This window comes from Lathyrus oleraceus, chromosome 7 (assembly GCF_024323335.1).
Source record: "Lathyrus oleraceus cultivar Zhongwan6 chromosome 7, CAAS_Psat_ZW6_1.0, whole genome shotgun sequence".
Lineage (NCBI taxonomy): Eukaryota > Viridiplantae > Streptophyta > Magnoliopsida > Fabales > Fabaceae > Lathyrus > Lathyrus oleraceus.
This window is the reverse complement of record NC_066585.1, coordinates 131,565,754-131,587,724: the sequence shown is the minus strand read 5'-3', so window position 1 is coordinate 131,587,724 and position 21,971 is coordinate 131,565,754. Positions and strand designations below refer to the sequence as shown.

Sequence of the window (21,971 nt, the reverse complement as noted above, 5' to 3'; positions counted from 1 at the left end):
TGTTTGAATAACAAGATTCATGGTTCCAATCCTCTTAAATGGTATAGCAATCAGGTTATCCCATTATTGACTACTAACATCCAGGAGACTTGTCTTCCAACACAACATAGTACTTCAGGGAACAGCTATCCAACCCTGATCAATCAACAGGAATATGCCAAACAGCAGGAGATTGCACATGTCACATCTCAACCAGCTCAACTTCTAGAGATCAGACTTCTAAAGGTGACCTTCTTGAGCTCACACACAGTTGACCCTACCCTTGTCAACTTAGCACACACAGATGTCTCCTCTTCCAGGTCAGGAGTAGGTTCCAAACAGAACTATCCCTTTGTTTGATACCTAAAAACATCTGCTCTTCAACCAGTAGCTGCATACTTGTTGAATAACATGTTCTAACATCGCATAGAACATTAGTTCCACCTCCTTGGAACAAACCTTCCTTGAAGGTCTTCAAGGTCTTCATACACCCTACTCAAGTGAGTAAAAGAATCAGTGATTAAGTGATTCTTACTATCCTGAAGTGAGAACGTCATGATGAGTGGACTTGAGGGGACTCAAGTATCTTTGACATCTTCAGTAGATTATGATGAGATCTTGAATACAGCAGCCTTTCATCCACATGAGGGGAAACAACATCAGAGTTTGAGTTTTGCCAGGTATTATGCAGCGGAAATCATAATACAACTCAACCTATGAACACACACTTCACCAGATCAGCCTCTAAGACCATACCAAGTTTGAATGTGATTCAATACTGGCACAGCTGTCCCACATACAGGCCAATTGCCACCCTCCAGAGACAGGTACACACCATTCCTGTCATGAACAGTCCATCCACCTACTTCAAGGGACCATTCAGGGAAATTACAGAACCTTTCACAGGTTCCAGCATCAGTACTAACATAACTCCTTGCAAGATACCAGAAAGTATCACCCATGGATCTCATCCAGAAGCAGAACAGGATGCCTGCTCTGATACCAATTGAAATTCTGGTGTAGTCAGAATTCAGATGTTCTACTCCAAGTAATGACATCTGATCTAACATAGTACCTATTACAGCAAGACAGTTATACAAATTACAACCTAGTACTGATATGCACACATTCACAGATGTCACGACATCTGCTACTATATCACCATAGAATGGAAGAACACCCAGTTCTGTCCATCTGGTACACAGGCACAGCAGAGATCAAACATAGCACTTACTTCTGTTGAGCCTGCACAGTTATCAGCATGATGTCTCAACATTGATTTGAACATCATCTGTTGCAGCATTACAGGTTTACCTTATTTTATAACTGACAAAATTATAACATGCAAAAGGTAAAAACACAAGTAATTGTTAACCCAGTTCGGTGCAACATCACCTACGTCTGGGGGCATACCAAGCCAGGAAGAAGATCCACTATTAGTAGTATCAATTCAAAGCTAAACTCACCCGTTTACAACTTATCACTTAATCCCTACCCAATGCAATCTATACCTAGGAACTCCTAGATAGAAACCTCCAGTTTCCATTCCTATCACTACAATCACAATGTAATGCTAACCAACTTGAACTTGCTTCACAGCTTTGTTCAAGCACATAATCACTCTTGCCTACAGGCTTGAGTTACAAAAACTCTCAGCTTTTACCACTGAGAAACACATGGTAACCATCCCACAGGTTGGGAGGTTTACCTTACACACACCCCTAAATTTTCATTCTAGGAGGCTTACAACGACTAGATTACAATCAGCTATTTATAACCTAATCACCCAAGTGGATTTGGGCCTTCAGAAATCGCAGCAAACTTCTCCTTTGTTGTTACAACATCAGCAGAAGCTTTCTGCTACAAACAAGGTCTTCAATCTTTTAGTTCCTAAAATATCTCCATATTTAGTTCCTAAAATATCTCAAGACCTCCACAAATAATGCCACATAGGATTCTAACTAATTTCCACATATTAGTGTGCTAACAAATATGCTATTTGTTAGGTTCCTTAATTGTAGCTTGGTTGTTGGTTTCCTGGATTTTCTCTAAGTTGTTGACTTCCTGAAGAATAGCCTGAGAAAAAGCTGAAACAGAAAACTGAACAACCTACAATTTAGCATATGCTGTCAGGCATGAATGTCACGACATTCAGCTTGACATCAAGGTCCATATGCTGAGTCTGTTTTTCCAGAAAACAGACTGTACAATTTTGCTGATCTGTACATGATCAAAATGACCATACTACAGTGACAGCTTACATTAATAAATGTCAAAGTGTCCAACTTAACATTTACACAATTGGCCTTAAGTTAGTTCTGTTATTCTCTTGAAGAACAAACTAAGTTCCATGCTGAAGTATAACAGAACACCACTCTGTCTAATCTTCAGCAGCTGCTTTCAATGATGAATGTCATAACATCCAGTTTGACATTCAGTCAGTAGGCCTTATGCCAGGTCTGGTTCTTCCTTGATAACCAGACTGCAAATGAGTACTAAGTTCTAACAGAACTCCTGCTGTTCTATTCCTTAGTATCTGTTGACAGGTATGAATGTCATAGCATCCAGTTTGACATTCAATAAGTCCTGTGTTAGCTAGTCCTGCAGTAACTATAATGTAGTCACACATACATGTCATGACATCAGTCAAGACATTAGTGTTTTACCATATAATGCAGCCAATTAAACACCTACAATAGGTTCAACTACAATTAAATTAACTGTTTATACTTTTAATAAACAAGAATAAAGAAACAATGATCAAACGTACCATTAAATAAATGAAAGAATGAGGTGCACTAGTGAGGGAAAGACTTGAAAGTTCAAATAAGTAGCATAAAATCTTAAATGAGGGAAATGGAAATAAGAAGGTGTTAGACGATAGGCTTCAGTCTAAGGGGGTGAATAGATCATAAGATAAAAGAACTTTAACAAAAAACTGTTTTGAAAAATTTATGGCGAACAGAAGTAACTTGAATCAAATCGTCTAACCGAATCTCTACCAAAAATCCTGGATATGTGTAATTGCAATCAAGATATGATAATGAATACAAATTAGATAAAAAACTATCAATCATAATCAATTGAATGCAATGTTATAAGTAAAGACTATTCTCTCACACAAAAATACTATTGATACAAATTATCGAACACCTTGTGTACAATCGATTTTGTTTGGAAATTTATATGGTTTTATTGATCTTTAAATTCAATCACAATCTAAAGGATTGTGATCAACTCAACAAAACATATTTCAAAAGGTTATCAAATTTTTTATCCAAACGTAATGATCGTACAATCGATGAATTCAACAATTTAAGACTTTATCCAAACGTAATGAAATTAACCCTACTTTGCAAAAGTATGTATACAAGAGAAGTGTAGCAATCCAACCCTACAAACCCGAAGTTTGATGTTGATTATGACACTTTCTATTCCCTTGATCAAAGTTGATCAAGTAACACAACAATGCCAATTTGATCCACCGTCTCACGCTACTCCTTTGAAAGAACCTCCCATTCTTCAAAGCCTTCACTTGATCAAATCCAAATTACAAATTGTTGTAACCCAAGATTTACCAATAAAATCCACCGTCTCACGCTACTCCTTTGCAAGAACCTCCAACTCTTCAAAGCCTTCACTCGATCGAATCCAAATTGCGTAATCTTGTCCAAAACCTTCAAATCCCAAATTGATATTGAAGGAAAATCCCGCCTTGGTTTTCTTATTTGAAACCCTAAAAGATCTCAATCCAATTTACAATTCAACCAACCTAAATTGGACATTATCAACCCTAATTTTAGATGACACCCAAACAAAAAATGATTATGTGTAGTTTGTTTGTGTGTATGCATAAAATGAGGATTAAGATGATGAGAACTCTTTAAAATCCCAGTTTTGTGTAGGTTTACTCTAGAACTTTACTAGAAATGATGCATTTATGAAGTATTCATATGCATGCATATTTGGAGGCAAAAGGAATGTAAAAGATTTTAAAAAATCATGAATTTTTGAAAAATATGTTGCATGTGTCAACCTATGTAAGTCATGTGTCGACCTGTTCGATGCATGTGTCGACCTGTATAGGTCATGAGTCGACACATGCAGTTGACACATCAAACAGAGGCTACATGCTTTAAAAATGGGTTATATGAGCCAATCTAAAAATCGAATGTGTCGACACATAGAATTTTCTTCTTCTTCTATATGTCGATCTAAATCATGTATGTGTCGATACATAGATTGTTTTGCCCATAAAAACTTGTTTTTAATGCATGAAACCTTTTCCAACTTATTTCAAAATGTTTTTATACTTCCTAATGCTAAGATGCATATCGAGCCTCAGAGGATACCGTTCAATATACATAAACACTAAAATATCCTAGTTTTGACATCATACAAAATACATCTAACAGAAAGTTGCAATCATAGAAGGAATGCAAATCGTTTAATCACAAGGTTCCGTCAACAATTGTAAATCTTTCGTATTTGCTCATTGTGATTCAATGATGTCATGCAAAATCAAGAGATCCAATGACCTTGACTACACTTTAAAAAGTAACAACCCCCTTATTACATCAACCAATCGAAACAACACACATACACACACATCTCAAAACAAAAACCATGAAAGCATGCAAAACAATGTCATGACAACCTATAATAATTCTTAAAATTTTACCACTTGATGAGTTGCACGTCTAAGGGAAGCATAAGTGCTACATTTTTACATTCACGTCGATGATGCACCTTAACTTGAATATTTCTATCTCAAATTTTTTCTTCAAAATTTCCACTTTAATACTTTTTAGACACATCACACATTAAAAAAACTAAGGTTTTATGGGACTTGTGTTGCAGTATGGGTCTAAGCATCCCAACCTAAGACAAATCATGGATCATTCACTAAGAAAATCTATACCATAAGGAATTGAACAAGCTTAATAACGAAGTCCAAAGTTATTGTTCAAGGTGGTCAACCTAACAATATAAGATGACATAACATGATAACTCACCCTCGATGCCATCCTTGTGAATTGATACACATATCAATTAGGTATTTATAAATACTAACATGCTCACACAATTTCAAACTACATAGAACACATTCAAACAAAATAAGAGTCACCATTTATCTTGGAGTTCTCTATGCTAATGAGCTCATACTTATCCCATACTGATCCCCGAAATCACCTAACAAATATAGCAACTGCATGTAACATAACATAGTTCAACCCACCCCTCAAATATGATCATACAATCCTTTATTCATCAAAGTATCTTTTATAGGTACATCTCTCACATCTAGAAAAATCGTGGAGCTAGTAGCATGAGAAGAGATTGCAACAATACGATTAGTGACACAAATGTGACATCACATGTTCAACTGGTTTGTCCCATAAGTTTTACAGAAGAACATGGCGCGGTTGTAGTGATTCCTTGACCATTTTCGACACTTATCCAACTAGTGTAAGATAATTGATCCATACTTAATCATTTTCCACACTTGTCCTACTAATCTTAGTGAAACGATCATTACTTGATCATTTTCGACAATTATCCTATTAGTTTTAGGTAGGGATGACAGTTTGACTCATCCCCAATAGATACCCACAACGGGTAGGGTAAAAACCCGCAAAATTAAATACTGACACAAGCTCGAATAATTACCCATTTAAATAAATGAGTATGAGTGCGGGTATGAGCACCTTAGTACTCACCTCGCCCCATACCCGCACAATATATTTATTTATATATTTTAATTTACATTATCATATAAAAATAAATATATTTTTATGAATACGTCAATGTTTAACTATTACATATTTAATATTGTTTGTTTATTTTATAATTCAACAATACATTTTTTGAAAACATTTTAATGATCTTAAAAACATAAAATGATATGATATTTTATACTTGATATATTTATTTTTATTAGAAATACATAACAGATACGAGTATGAGTACTTACATATCCAGAGATTATGAGTACGAGTGTTAACTTTGATATTCAAGCGGATATGAACTCGGATACGAAGATTTTTTTCAACCACAAATATAAAAATGTACTCTATAATACCCTATCCAAACTCTGATCATTGTCATTCATCCTAGTTTTGGACCTTCATTGTTTTATATATATATATATATATATATATATATATATATATATATATATATATATATATATATATATATATATATATATATATATATATATATATATATATATATATATATATATATATATATATATATATATATATATATATATATATATATATATATATATATATATATATATATATACTTAATAACATGATTTAAAAATCAATTCAATTCAATGCTATTTTGTTAGAAAACATTTTACTTTTAAATTTAATTTAAAAAAAAAACATGAAATATCATATCAATATCATAGGGATTATTTTGACAACATATTAGAAATTCTCAAAACTGAAACATCTATTTATACCTTTCATATACTAATAAAAAATATCGAGTAGCAACTACCAATTACCCATTCCTTCTTATTTTATCGCTAGTCGTTACCAAAAGGCAAACACAGAGCACTTTCTCGCGGTTGTTATGCATAGTTCTTCTGATCTCCACATTTTCTCAAACACCTGGTAGTGAAATTTGAATTTGGAGATGGAGTCTTTGAAATCCTCGTTCCTCTACTCTACGCCACTGCTACCTCCACACCACACCAAGAAGAAGAAGACAAAGAACTACAACAAACCCATTCGCAGTTACACCCCATCCCATGAAGTACACCGTGACCCATGGTCCCCCCACATCGGCGACCCAGCCAAACCCAAACCAGATTACCTCAGACCTAAAGCCCCTCTCTCCGACAACAACGCACGCCGCATAATCAAGGGTAAAGCTCGGTATCTCAGCGCTCTAAGGAGGAACCAAGGTCCTAAAGCTCAAACTCCTCGTTGGATTAAGAGAACTCCTGAACAGATGGTTCAGTATTTGAAAGATGATCGTAATGGTCAGTTGTATGGAAAACACGTGATTGCTGCAATTAAGAAGGTTCGTGCTCTTTCTGAATTGTCTGATGGGGTGTATGATATGAGGGTGGTTATGGGTTCTTTTGTTGGGAAGCTTACTTTCAAGGAGATGTGTGTTGTGCTTAAGGAGCAAAAGGGGTGGAGACAAGTTAGAGATTTCTTTGGCTGGATGAAAATGCAGGTCTCTCTCTCTGACACTCTTTGATTGGATGGTTGTGCTGTGACAAACATTAATTTTAGTTAAATATGAAGTAATTTATGTTTGAATGCATCCATTGAACAAATAATTTGAGTTTAAAAATCACGTTTGAAGTTAAAAGTTAAAATTTTTAGAATCAATTTTAGAGGAAAAATCAATTACAATCGACATTTTGCAGACTTGTCAAAATCAATTTTAGTGCTGTGTTTATTTGGAATAAAATTGATTTTGTATAGTTGATTTGGTTAGTATTGAACTTTAGTGATTTATGGTTTGATGTTTATAGTCTAACGACAAGTTTGATGTGAAAAGACCCAAACTGAAATCATTTTTTTCATCACTTCTAATTAAACATAAGTGATTCCGTGGTGACAAAAAATGATTTTAAATGAACTGATTTTGAATAAAAGCGAGTTATATGTAAAGTTATTTAGTTTTGAATACATTTAAGTAAATTGAGTTGAGCAATGTTGATGTGAGGCTAGAATTGCTTTCTTTTGTTGAATCTACTAATCTAAGCCTCAGATTAGAATCTGTTTTGGGGCTAGAAAATCTTAGATAGTGGGTTAAATTACATGCATAACTCATTTTATTTTGAGGAGTGCAACATTACAATCTTTTAGACATGATGAAATTTATGATGGTCTTTGTAAGAGGCAAAAGTATGACTGCAGTCCTTTAAATTTGATCTTTATTTTGGATTGGTCTTTTGAATCTTTTTATTGTCATGTATTGGTCTTCTATGTTACATTCTATTTACACAGCTATCCTTTCAATTATGCCCCTCTTTCATTGTTGTCCTTTATCTTACATTTCGTAACTGTGTGAACCCAACTTTTGTTCTATAACTAGAGATGAGCAATCTTCATGCGCCCATTCATCTCACATAACACTAGAGATGAACGACTCATTGTTTTAGGCTCTTGAATTTGAACCATTACTCTTGAATAAAGAAATTGTTGCGAAAAATTTGCTTCATTGGTTCTGAGGTTTTTGGATTTCATAGTTTAAATTTAAATGAAAAAAAAGTGAAAGGAGAAGGGAAATGGACGGATCTGAAATGTCTATATGGCTTATCTCAAAATTAAAATGCCACACGTGCTTTTTTAACCAAACTTGTTAAAAATGCTAACGGTGCAAACAAAATGCAACATAAAAGACCAATACGGAACAAAAGAAACTTAAAGAACCAATCCGAAATAAAGGTCAAACTTAAAAGACTGCAAAGCGTAAATGTAATTTTGCCCACTAAATAATACAGAACCCACTTTTTATCTGATGGGGCCTACTCTCTATATGATGGGAATCACGTAAACTTCACAATTTCACTTGACCGTAGTGTGTGTTGATAATATTGTAATGCTAGTTTGTTTTATTTACGTTGTTTGGCCTCATTGTATAAAAATTGATCCCGTGTATTGATAGTCCTATGCTTCAACAGCTGAGCTACCATCCGAGTGTTATTGTCTACACTATTGTGTTGCGCCTATATGGGCAAGTTGGAAAGCTTAATCTGGCGGAAGAAATCTTCTTGGAGATGCTCGATACAGGTTGTGAGCCAGATGAGGTGGCTTGTGGTACCATGCTCTGTTCTTATGCTAGATGGGGGCGCCATAAGTCCATGTTATCTTTCTATTCGGCTGTGAAAGAAAGGGGAATAATTCTATCAGTTGCTGTCTTCAACTTTATGCTATCATCTTTGCAAAAGAAATCACTCCATAGAGAGGCTGTTCTGGTGTGGAGGGATATGGTAAGAAATGGGGTAGTACCTAATTATTTTACTTATACAGTAGTCATTAGTTCTCTTGTCAAAGAAGGGCTGCACATCGATGCTTTCGAGACTTTTGATGAGATGAAGAATAGAGGATTTGTCCCTGAGGAATCAACTTATAACTCACTCATAAATTTAAATGCTAAAAATGAAAACAGAGATCAAGTGCAAAGACTGTATGATGATATGAGGTTTCATGGAGTAACTCCCAGTAATTACACTTGCGCTACCCTTATATCTTTGTATTACAGATACGAAGATTACTCTAGAGTCCTCTCTCTCTTTTCTGAAATGGCAAGAAACAAAATTCCAGCTGATGAAGTCATATATGGTTTGCTTATAAGAGTTTATGGAAAGCTTGGTTTATACGACGATGCTTGCAAAACATTTGAAAAGATAAAGTACGAAGGCCTACTGACCAATGAGAAGACATATTTGGCAATGTCACAAGTCCATCTTGCTTCAGGAAATGTCGACAAAGCTTTAGAAGTTATTGGACTCATGAAGTCTAAAAACCTACATTTCTCTCGATTTGCTTATATTGTCCTGTTACAGTGTTACGTGATGAAAGAAAATGTAGTATCAGCTGAAGGAACATTTTTAGCTCTATGCAAGACAGAGCTCCCCGATGCCGGTTCTTATAATGATATGCTTAGACTGTATGTAAGACTTAATTTGATGAACAAGGCGAAGGAGTTTATTGCTCAAATAAGGAAGGACGGGACACAATTTGATGAGGAGCTTTACAGGACAGTCATGAAGGTTTATTGCAAGGAGGGAATGCTGCCGGAAGCTGAGCAGTTGACAAATCAAATGGTTAAGCATGAATCTCTCAAAAATTGTAAATTCTTCCAGACATTTTATTGGATTCTTTGTGAACATAAGGAGGATGTGCAAATCGATGATAAACTAGTCACCACAAAGCCCACTGACAAACTTGATACTACAGCTCTTGGGATGATGCTCCGTGTATATCTGACAAATAACAACTTCAGTAAGACAAAAATGTTACTGAAACTATTGCTGGGTTGTGCAGGGGGATCAAATATTGTTTGTCACTTCATCATTAGTTTGACTAAAGACGGTATATCTCTACTTCGAAATTGATTGCACCTCTTTCTGTGATATCTTTTTTGATGTTTCTATTTTCAACCTTCTTTTTTTCCCCAGGAGAAATCAGAAAAGCAGAATCACTCAACCACCAGTTGATTACCCCTGGCTGCAGAATGGAAGAAGTCACTGCAGCTTCTTTAATTAGCCATTACGGGAATCAACATATGCTCAAACAAGCTGAGGATATTTTTGCAGAATATGTAAATTCTCCAACGTATAGTAAACTATTTTATAACTCTATGATTGATGCATATGCCAAATGTGGCAAACAAGACAAAGCGTATTTGTTATATAAGCAAGCAACAGAGGAAGGACATGATTTAGGTGCCGTTGGTATTAGCATTGCTGTAAATGCTTTGACAAATCAAGGTATGGCCACAGTTAACTAAACTGGTATCTGAATCATATCAACCTGAAATGCAACACCTTGTCCTCTCACATAATTCTACCAATGAGCTGGATATGCCATAACAATTAACAAGTCTTGAGTTATTATCTTTTACTATCTATAGCTTTTTTATATGCAAATCTATAGCTTTTTTGGATTGGGAAGAGTTGTACAACAGTTGGGAAGTTTCAGGAACATCAATTATTTTTGTTGCTTCTCTTTTCAGCATGCAGTTTCTTAACATTTAACTGGTGATTTTATGTGTACTTATTAATTAGGAAAACATCGGGAAGCCGAGAATATTATCTCTCATAGCCTTGAAGGAAACTTGAAACTTGATACTGTTGCTTATAATACGTTTATCAAATCCATGCTTGAAGCAGGTTTGGTCTCAAGCTTTCTGTTTACATAGGAAAGATAAAGTTAAAACAGCAAGCTTGCTAATACAGTTTATTTCGTGTTGTAGGAAAATTGCATTTTGCATCTAGTATTTTTGAGCGCATGTGTACCAATGGCATCACTCCATCAATTCAAACATATAACACTATGATAAGGTTATAGCTTCTATAAGCTGTCTTCCGCCGATAAAAGTTTTGTATCTATTCTTTTGGTTGCTAAAGTTTTGACCAATGTTAAATTATATGCAGTGTCTACGGAAAATATCAAAAGTTGGACAGAGCTGTGGAGATGTTCAACAAAGCTTGCTCATTAGGTGTCCCTTTGGATGAAAAAGCATATATGAATTTGATAGGCTATTATGGGAAAGCTGGTAGTGGACCATTTTACCTAATTGATGAAATTTTGATGATTCTAGATACAATTTTGCGCTTGAAAATTTCATTCTACCTGTTTTCTCGTGCATAATATATATATATATATATATATATATATATATATATATATATATATATATATATATATATATATATATATATTATTTTTTTGTATCCAATATGATTTCCTTGCAATGGAGAGTGCAAACATAATGTGATTAGCACTTGATGATTGGTGATTAGTTCATTTATTTTTCATGATTAGTGCTCTACTTTGTCGCAAGAAAGCTCATAATTATGTATTTTGTAGGTATGATAGACAAAGCTTCACAGTTGTTTAGTAAAATGCAAGAAGAAGGAATTAAACCTGGAAAGGTAAGTTAAATTTTTTTAACTATATTTCAAGACTCAAGTATATACTTTGCAACTTTTATAGGTGTTGTTGAATTAATTTTATTTAAAAGCTTGAGTTATGTTATGACCCAAAATAATGACATATTTTACATTTTTCATTTTTTAAATAATGACTATTTTAGAAAATTGGAGCTAATTCTTTTACCTTTGCCGGGGGTTACAGATCAGCTATAATATTATGATATACGTATATGCAAATGCTGGAGTTCATCATGAAGTAGAGAAACTTTTCCAGGCCATGCAGAGAGAAGGTTGTTTGCCCGATTCTTCCACCTATCTTTCACTAGTCCAAGCATATACGAAAAGCCTAAATTACTCCAAAGCTGAGGAAACCATATATGCTATGCAGAGCAAGGGCATTTCACCATCCTGTGCCCATTTTAATATTTTGCTCTCAGCATTCATAAATGCCGGGATGATTGATGAAGCCAAGAGGGTATATGTGGGAATATCAACTTTTGGTTTAATTCCCGATCTCATATGTTATCGAACAATTCTGAAAGGTTACCTGAAATATGGACTCGTGGAAGAAGGAATCAACTTTTTTGAAAGTATACACAAATCAACAAAAGGGGACAGGTTCGTCATGAGTGTAGCTGTACATTTATATAAATCTGCAGGAATGGAAAGCCAGGCTAATGAAATATTGAGTTTAATGAACAAGATGAGGATTCCTTTCCTCAAAAAACTTGAAGTGGGATCGGCTAAGAGAGTGAAAGTTCCTTGAGATATAAACTACTTCAAAAATGCATGTATGCTTGAGAAGCAATATGGTACAGAGAAGAGCTGACAATGATCGTCAGGTTTGTATATATAACTTAATTGACAATGATGACGATGGAACCCTGACTATAGCTCTGCATTACTGCTGGCAACAATAATTGAACAATTTGAAGTCTTAGTTCAAAATGTACTTTTGTTGTTAATGACGAGGACCCGGGCCACTTTCATTGTCCAGTGAATTCTGTATACGCCAGGAAAGTGTTTATTCTACCTCCCAATTAAAGGATGTTGAACCAAGGAGTAACATGTGCAACTATTATGATAAGAGTGTGTTTAGTGGGGCTACTTGTGAACATTTGGGGTTCACGAGTGGGGACTGCAAGTGTTATGTAACAGAAAGTGAAAATCCCAGTGTAGACCAGAAATTTACACCCGTGTACAGAGATTTATATATTCATTGAAATTCCATATTCAATAACCACATGTAAGGTCAATTATCAGTTTCAACATAATACTTGTGATTGAGAAAATTCTACTTTCAAAATAATCCAGGACAATACACAGATTAAGATATTAAGAGACATGATTTTGAGAAGCGAGCTTGTGTCAATTACATGCATATAAATATACTTTCAGATTTATACTTTTCAATCCAATTTGTATTAACTTAGTTTATCAGATTATAACTAATTGACTAAAATTTCCTATTAGCAAAGAAGATGAAGAATAACAACAAGGAAAAATCATTCCTTGCCAAAGCCTAAAATTTATATTTATCTGACTCAATAATAACAAGATAATCAACCCTAAACTATATGAACCTTTTAGTCTCATTACTATGAGACATAAAATAATTGGCGGACATCAATTTCAGGAATTTGTTGATAGCATTTCTTGATATTCTAGCAGGGACCTCTCTTTCCATAGTCTCATAAAACTTGTTGATGAACTCCTTCCTCTGCTCTTTCATTCACTTGTATCTGAGTTGTGCTAGCAACAGCAAATCTTCCATGCATCCTCAATAGTAGCCATGTCGCCACAATCCTTGTCCTGCTTGTTTCCTCTAGTGCACAACAAGCCTTTTTGTTGACGGGCATGTACATCAATACAACAATCACTCTCGTCCTTAGATATCTTCTGTATATTTATGTCTAATGTCTAATTACCTTGAGCTTCCATTTTTGAGATTTTCTTGTTTTTTAATACAAACTCATTTTCAAAGTTCCATATGCATTAATGACTTTTTAATAATTTTTTTTATTGAATTTACTGTTGAAAAACATAAATTCTTTGTATGATATCCTTAATATAGAAAACTGCGAAACTCAATTTCCATTTCTTTGTAAGAAATTGTATTACTATTAATATTGCAACCTTACTTAAAGTAAGAGTAAAAGACACTTAAATTACCAAATCCTGATTACTTCATTTCTTATTAATCATCATTCTACAAGACTCAAGGTGACAATGAAGACTAAAAGCATGATTCACAAGAAACAGTTTTAGGACCCAGACTAGAAAAAGACCACTCAGCAATTGCAATATCATGCTAGTGCTATTTTGCAAAGATGGATACAAACATAACATTGTCAGCTCCTAAGTCCTACTTTAAGCTTTACTATCCACAGCCATGGCCACAGGTTCCTGCTTTGCTTCTGCAGTTCTTGCTTGTTCTACTTTATTCATTTTCGCAAAAATATTTCCATAAAACTGTGCATCCTTCTTGTTGTATTCTCTCACTTTTTCCTTCAATATTTTGTACTCATTCTTCACATCCCTGGAAACATCCACATAGCAAAGATCAGTTTAAACTAAATTTTGAATTGGGACAGTTTCTTCAGTTGTCCCTTTAGAACAAGGTACCTAATGTTTGTATGTACCACATGAGAACACAAGACCAAGAGCGTACCTGTTATCTGGATCGATTTCAAGGGCTTTCTTAATATCCATTTCCGCCAAATCCAAGTCAACAAGATGAATATACGCTTGTGCCCTACGGTATAGTGCCTTAACATTCCTACTATCAAGCTCTAACACCTACACAGTATAACAAAACTCTCATAAGGTCAATCAATGGATTTCACTTCATTTCCTCTTGAACTCAACCTCAAGAAAGATAACAGAAAAGCAAAAATTATCATAACTAACCTTTGTGCACAACTTCTCTGTCTGTTTGTAGTCCTTGAATTTCAGCTTACAGGCTGCATTGTTAAGATTGCATGTAATTTTCAATAGTTTGGCCTTCTGTTTCTCCTCATCAATAAACGCAGAATCATACTCAATATACTTTATGGCCTGTCACACAGAAAAAGAAAAGGAAATCATGTATAATTAACTCACTTTTAACCACAGCATATCTGTAATTTACATAGTAGTTTGGGGACTTTCTGTTTTCGCAAGTGTACCTTTTCATATCTCTTTGATGCTCTTTCATATTTACCAGCTTTGAACAATGCATTACCTTCTTCCTTTTTCTTTCCAGCTGCCTCAATCTTTTCTTGTGTATTCATATCCCATGATTCCTTTTCCTGCACCCCGCTTTTTAGTAATCTAAGTATATCGCCCAACTTTGCCAAAATAAGAAAACCTAAAGGAAGTTAAGGCAAGATTTCTCACCTTTACAAAGGAAACCAGCTCAACTGCATAGTAAACGGTGGAATTAGGAGGAACAGTAGCCAATTCCTGAGGGGAGGCAGATGAACCAAAAGCATACTCGGGCTGTATGACCACTAATGCAATTTCCCCTTGCTTCATATTCTTCACAGCTCTATCAAGTCCATCAATTACTTGCTCTACATGATGCGTGGAAGACACCAATTAGGATTATTGTAGTAGCTTATTTAAGGGGGTTTACAGTAGCATCTATTTTAAGACTCAAAGTTTAAGTTAAAACCATTGTTTAAGAGTACCTTCGTCAATTTTGAACTCGAATGGCTGATCATCATCATGACCTTTCTTAAGAAAGACAGTTCCATCTTGTAGCTTGCCAATAAGTTTCACTGAATCAGTGAAAATAATGCATCAATTCAATATTATAATCCAATATAAAATACAAGGAAACAAGGAAAACTCAAAAACTTTAAAAAATATCTCTTATTAGCAAAACTGTACCTTGGACCACAGCTCCATCATTTGGCCGTTCATATCCCTCTCCTTCCTTCAAGATCTTCTTAAGGACCTTCCCATCCATAGTAATGTCAGATATGGACTTCCACGAGACTAACTCTAGATCTATTTGAAGCGAAGCATTTGGAGGTACAGCACCATCATCTCCTGATGAAGGTTTTCCACTCCCACCAAATGCATCTGCAGAATTTATAAAAACTCAATAAACTTATAAAAGCAAGCAAAACATGTATTTATATAATTCTGATAATAACAAAAGGTTGACTCACATTCTGGCTTAACATTCAATAGAACTTTCTCTCCCTTCTTCATTGTTTTCACAGCCTTGGCCAATGCAGGACAGAAATAACCTGTATAAAAGAAATATGCATCATCATCAATTACCAGCAATCAGAAGACATTTTTTATACACAAATAATTTATAGGTTTGAAGCATGAAACTTACCCTCTTGAACAGTGAACTCCACTCCATCAGATTTTGAAATAATTGTCCCATCTTCAAGACGAGCTTCATACTTAACTGAAGAAAGAATAAAAATACAGCAAAATATAAGATAATAATGATCAATGTTCTCTCATCTCAAAGAGGACAATAAAATAAGTTGCTTACCAAATACTTCATCAAGATCCTTAGGATTTTCCCATTTCTCCCCTTCAGTTATTATGTTCTTCAATATTCCTCCATCCTTGGAAATATCCTTAACACTTGTCCAAGACAGTAGCTCCACATCAAACCGAAGAGTCGCGTTCGGGGGAATAGTAGGAGGAGATCCAGACTCACCATAAGCCAATTCGGAAGGTATTGTGAAAATGGCATTTTCACCCTTCTTCATGGTTTTGATACCTTCATCCCACCCCTTGATCACCTCGCCTGTCATCGACAAAAACAATAACAATCCAGCAATTAACTTCCGCATAACGATGAAACAAAGCGATCTCAATCATTGGATCATGAAGATCTATGAATCACAAACTCATACACCAGACACATTGAACATTCATTACCTTGACCAAGCTTAAACTTGAAAGTAGTACCCCTATCACGGCTAGAATCAAATTTAGTTCCATCAAGCAAAGTTCCAGTATAATGAACTACAAAAAGAAAGAAGAAACGCAATTAAAATCACATTACATTATTACCATAATCCAATTCCTTATGTGAAATAGGGTTTGAACTTTGAATTACCTTCAACTTGATCTCCATTACTAGGAGTTTCCCATCCGTCACCTTCCTTTACGAGCTTCTTCTTCAAACCATTCTTCCCAATTTCCTTCTCTTCACTGACCTTGTGGATCGGACTCGCCATCTCTTCATCTTCCGGCATTTCCATGTCGCCTGCAGTTGAAAAATCAAAATCCTCGTCCATTGATGGAAAAACAAAAGGAGACTTATGTGAATCAGAGAATGATTTATGAGCTTCAAATTGTTTATGAAATTGTTGAATTTGAATAATGCATACTCGAGCTTGTGTGTGTATATATAGAAAAAAAGGAGCGAAATGAGTGTGTCTAGAGAGTTCTTGGATTCAAAGCTGTCTCATGATCGTTCCAGAATCATCTAATTTCAGGTTTGTTTTTTATTTGAATATTTGTTCAATTTAATTATAAATAAAAATAAATATGCAAAATATGGAAACGAGAACTTGTTCAAATCTTGAGATCTAACTTTAAAGGGATTGTTCGTTATTTGTCGCGGGAATGTAACTGATTGTTGACCGTTTCCTTTTTTGACACCAATAATAATTAAAAATAAAATTCTTTATTTTATATTAAAATTACGTGGATGATGTGAAAATTTATAATTTATGACCTTAAAAATTGAGGTCTAATTTTTAAAGAATTTTTTAGGCCACTCCAAAATTAAACTCAACACCCCTCGTAATATTCTGTGATTTTTTACGTTTTTAAAAATTATTATGTATTTCTTGAATTTTTGAAATATTTTTGAAGTTTTATCCCATTTTTAAAGAATTTCATTAATTTTTATCGAATTTTTGGGATCTATGAATTTTTATTATATTTTTGGGAATCTCATGAGTTTTTACTAGATTTTTTAAAATTTACTAAATTTAAACTATTGAATTTTTAAAATACATTATGGGATTTTTTTTAAAATATAGGTTTTTGCAAAATTTTCAAAATTTTGAGATTTTATCAGACTTTTTAAAAAATTAATGAGGTTTTACCAAAATTTTAAATAAATCAGAGTTTTTGCCGGAATTTTTTTTAAAAATACCCATGAGTTTCTATCATATTTTTAAAAAAATCTATGAACTTTTACCAATTTCTTTTAAAAAAATCAATAGAGTTAATTTTATATTTTTTGTCTATCGAAAATAAATTACAGAATTTTTAAAAATCAATTTTTAGTTCACTCTTTTTTTATTGAATTTAATTGATATGCATTGACAGTGTAAAAAATTTTGATTTTTTTTTAAATATCCAATTTTTTAAATTTGTTTCCAAAAATACCCTATATTTCAAAAAAATTACAAAAATGACCAATTTTTGCCCTAAATTGGCCTTAGGCGCCACCCTAGTTGGCGCCTACCCTTAAGGGTAGGGCAAGTCGCCACTAGGAGTGGCGCCTACCTTGTTTTTATTATTATTATTATTATTATTATTTTTTTAATAATATTTTAAAAAAAAAATATTTTTTAAATTATTTTAAATTTATTAATTTATATTTATTATAAATTATATTAATTTATATAATACATATATATAAATAATATTATTTACAAGATATATATATATATATATATATATATATATATATATATATATATATATATATATATATATATATATATATATATATATATATATATATATATATATATATATATATATATATATATATATATATATATATATATATATATTAATTTATATATATATTAATTTAATTTATAAGTAATTAATATTATTTATAAATTTTTGGAAAAAAATTAATTTATATACGTGTAAATAAATATTTATATACATGTAAATTAATATATATATATATATATATATATATATATATATATATATATATATATATATATATATATATATATATAAAGATATGATACACAATATCTTTAAAGATAAAGATATAAAGATAATAAACACAAAATATTTTTATTAAAATAATACCCAAGACAAATATTATAAAGATATGATTAAAATGCATTATTAATTTGGGATTTATCACATATGATGCGGTCCCTGGTACGATCTGCACGGGGGAGGTCTAACTACTCGCCTAGACGGTTCACGTGGTGGTGGTGCTTCCCTATTACCACCCCTAGTCCTAATGCGTCCCCTTGCCGTTTGCCGTTGTGGTTGGGTCGAAGTCCCTTCAATGCTGTAGGAAAGGCGGGTGCCCTCTGCGCCCTCAAAACTTTGTCTCGGTGGGACAAACTGACTCCTGTTGGGTGCGCCCTCGAAATATGGCCTTTGGTAGTTGAGGGTTGAATCGGGTTGGCTAAAGAACAATGTTTGTTGTGGTGTGTAGTAGTCTTGTTGGTAATCCTCTTGTATACCCGTGTCGGGGCTAGGTGGAGGACTGGAAGAGCTCGGGACATTGTCGTGATGGAAGTGTTGGGATTGGTGGATGTGGGGGATTGATATTGTGGTAGGTGTTGGGACTGTTGATGGTGGTGGGAATGTTGAGGTTGGTGTTGGTAATCTTCATGGTATTGGGGTTGAGTTTGTGGTATGTAGTGTTGATTTGGTTGGGGGGTGAACATGTGTTGTGGTGGTTGTTGTTGGTAATACGGTGGTGGTGGTTGTTGTTGGTAATAAGGTGGTGGTGGTTGTTATTGGTAATATGGTGGTGGTTGTTGTTGTTGGTAATACTGTGGTGGTTGTTGTTGTTGGGAATATTGTGGTGGTTGTTGTTGTTGGAAATATGGTTGTTGCATCTGGGGATCGTCCAAATAGAACGGGTCAGACACAATCATTTCTGGATTTGTATTTGCTTTATACCAATCCACATATTCCCTTGTCGGCTTCATTTCGTTGGGCGCCACCGGAAATTGTAGAACATAATGGACACGGTCTTTCCATATTTTACGAAACTCCTTTGCAAATTCCTTCCAATTTTGGGCATACCACTGGTGGCTGACTTTTTTAAGATGCCAAGGTTCCAAAGACATTGGGGGGCCTGGGATTTCTTGATGCATTCCGAATTGCAGTTTGACACAGTCACTTTGGTGCATCTCCACAGTGGTGAACCGCATTATAGCCGTTTTTGCTGTCCAAACAGCTGCATCTTCGGGGTTGGGTTGATGTTCCAATCCCAAATATGGCCTCCAAATAAACTGCAAAGAAAAAAGTAAATATATCATTTATTGAGAATGCTTGATATTAATAAATCAGTTAGAAGATGAGTGATTTAGTGGTAATACATCTTGTGCTCGGAGACGATCCAAGAGTTGACGATAAAATATTATTTTATTTTTTGGGGTAAGACTGTAATCTAGTCCGGTTGTAATGAACCTAAACAAAAAAAGATAAATAATATTATTTACAAATATTTATAGAATAAATATACAAAATGAAATAACATCATAAATTTACCTAGTTGCGTAGGGGAAGGAGTAGACGTTAGGATTTTCTGGGGCTAGCCTCGACAATCTCCACCACCCCCATGTTTGGAGCAAAAAAGCACATCCGAAAAATGTACAGTGGTCATTTTGTGCATTTTTGCACAAAGAGCTATATAGGAAAGCCAATACAGCAGAACCCCAACTATACGTGCTTATTCTATCAATGTCCTCGAGCAAACTCAAGTACATAAAGTTTATGCTATTTTCCGTGCCTTCGGGAAATAGCAAGTTCCCAAACAATAACATAATGTAAACCCTGGTTTTTATGATTTTTTCTTGTTCGGACGAATCCTCAGTCAAAGTTATGGAGTCGTGGTAGAATTGGAGGCTCGATAGTTTAATACCCTGACCCCTTGTTTTTGCAGATCCCTCACCCTCGACCAGATCTACGCCCAACATTTGAACACATATTTCGTTGGGCTGTTGAACATTTCCAGTCACAGGCTTACCATCTATTCGAAGACCCAAAAGCATGTACACGTCCTCTAGTGTGACGGTACATTCACCGATTGGTAGGTGAAAAGTGTGTGTCTCTGGTCTCCAACGTTCACACAAAGCAAGAATAAATTTGACATCAATTGTGGCATTTACGACATGCATAACATGACCGAACCCCGCACGCTCTATGTAAGGTACGCACCATGGGTCTGGATAAGGCATAGGGTGTGAACGTTGACGAAATTTCTTGGGATCCTTTAAAAACAAACAATATAAACAATCATTAGATTGGACTTTTAAAAAACAAATTGTAAACATACGAAAGAGGCAATGTTCAAGAAAAACTTACGAATAAGGCAATGTTTGCCCTAGTGCCTCTGTGTTCTTGGCCCATGGTAAGAAGAGACATGATTGCAATGTAGAACGAAGCTTGGTGGATGAGATGTTTCGCCGGAGTTCTTTGAATAAAAGTGTTAGTGGTTGATGAAAACTTGCAAGAATGACCTTCTATTTATACCCGTTTTCAAATAGTTTGAATATGCAAAAATGTGACACGTGTAAGGCATGTGTGGGAATCTTGCAGGCTAGGTGGATAGGTTGGCATGCATTGGTACAGAGTAGGTTGCACTTGTCTTGTCTAGGGGAAGGCTTGGTGTTAGTGTTGCATGCAAAGATGCGACACGTGTAAGGCATGCGTGGGAATCTTGCAGACTAGGTGCAGACTAGGTGGATAGGTTGGCATGCATTGGTACAGAGTAGGTTACACTTGTCTTGTCTAGGGGAAGGCTTGGTGTTAGTGTTGCATGCAAAGATGCGACACGTGTAAGGCATGCGTGGGAATCTTGCAGACTAGGTGGTGAAGGCATTTGATGGATAGGCATGCGTGAGAATCTTGCAGACTAGGTTCAGGCTAGGTGCAAGCTAGGTGGATAGGTTGGCATGCATTGGTACATAGTAGGTTGCACTTGTCTTGTCTAGGGGAAGGCTTGGTGTTAGTGTTGCATGCAAAGATGCGACACATGTAAGGCATGCGTGGGAATCTTGCAGACTAGGTGGTGAAGGCATTTGATGGATAGGCATGCGTGGGGATCTTGCAGGCTTGGTGGTAGTATAATTCATTAAGTATTTAGATGCATTATTCATTTATATGAGTATTACAACTATTGTTGACCTACTGATGCATGCAGTAGACGTGTCAAAATTATTACATGCATGCAGCTCCACCTAGCCTGCAAGATTCTCAGACAAGACAAGACTGATGCATGCAGTAGACGTGTCTTATGTGAAGACATGCATGCAGCTCCACCTAGCCTGCAAGATTCTCAGCCAACTTTGCATGCCTTCCTCCTACCCAAATTTGTGCATGCGTTACACGTGTCCAAGTTTTGCATGCGTTACTCTTAGGGAAGACTTGGTTGAAGACATGC

The 21,971-nt window shown here is 34.9% G+C and overlaps 2 protein-coding genes across 2 annotated transcripts; one reads left to right on the top strand and one right to left on the bottom strand.

Moving 5' to 3' along the window:
- The first annotated feature begins 6,467 nt into the window (after window positions 1-6,467).
- Window positions 6,468-12,981, top strand: LOC127101978 (pentatricopeptide repeat-containing protein At5g27270). The gene is made up of 8 exons (XM_051039404.1): window positions 6,468-7,182; window positions 8,642-10,055; window positions 10,142-10,453; window positions 10,751-10,855; window positions 10,939-11,026; window positions 11,120-11,241; window positions 11,556-11,620; window positions 11,823-12,981. The coding sequence occupies exons 1-8, from the start codon at window positions 6,634-6,636 to the stop codon at window positions 12,384-12,386; spliced, it is 3,219 nt and encodes a 1,072-aa protein (XP_050895361.1). The 5' UTR covers window positions 6,468-6,633; the 3' UTR covers window positions 12,387-12,981.
- Window positions 12,982-13,788: 807 nt separating this feature from the next.
- Window positions 13,789-16,980, bottom strand: LOC127106341 (70 kDa peptidyl-prolyl isomerase). The gene is made up of 12 exons (XM_051043649.1): window positions 16,695-16,980; window positions 16,514-16,600; window positions 16,119-16,379; window positions 15,954-16,028; window positions 15,778-15,858; window positions 15,494-15,688; window positions 15,292-15,381; window positions 14,999-15,174; window positions 14,788-14,910; window positions 14,531-14,677; window positions 14,292-14,419; window positions 13,789-14,159 (listed from the first exon to the last, which is right to left on the bottom strand). Exons 1-12 carry the CDS (start codon window positions 16,873-16,875, stop codon window positions 13,991-13,993), a joined length of 1,713 nt encoding a protein of 570 aa, XP_050899606.1. The 5' UTR covers window positions 16,876-16,980; the 3' UTR covers window positions 13,789-13,990.
- Window positions 16,981-21,971: the final 4,991 nt, after the last annotated feature.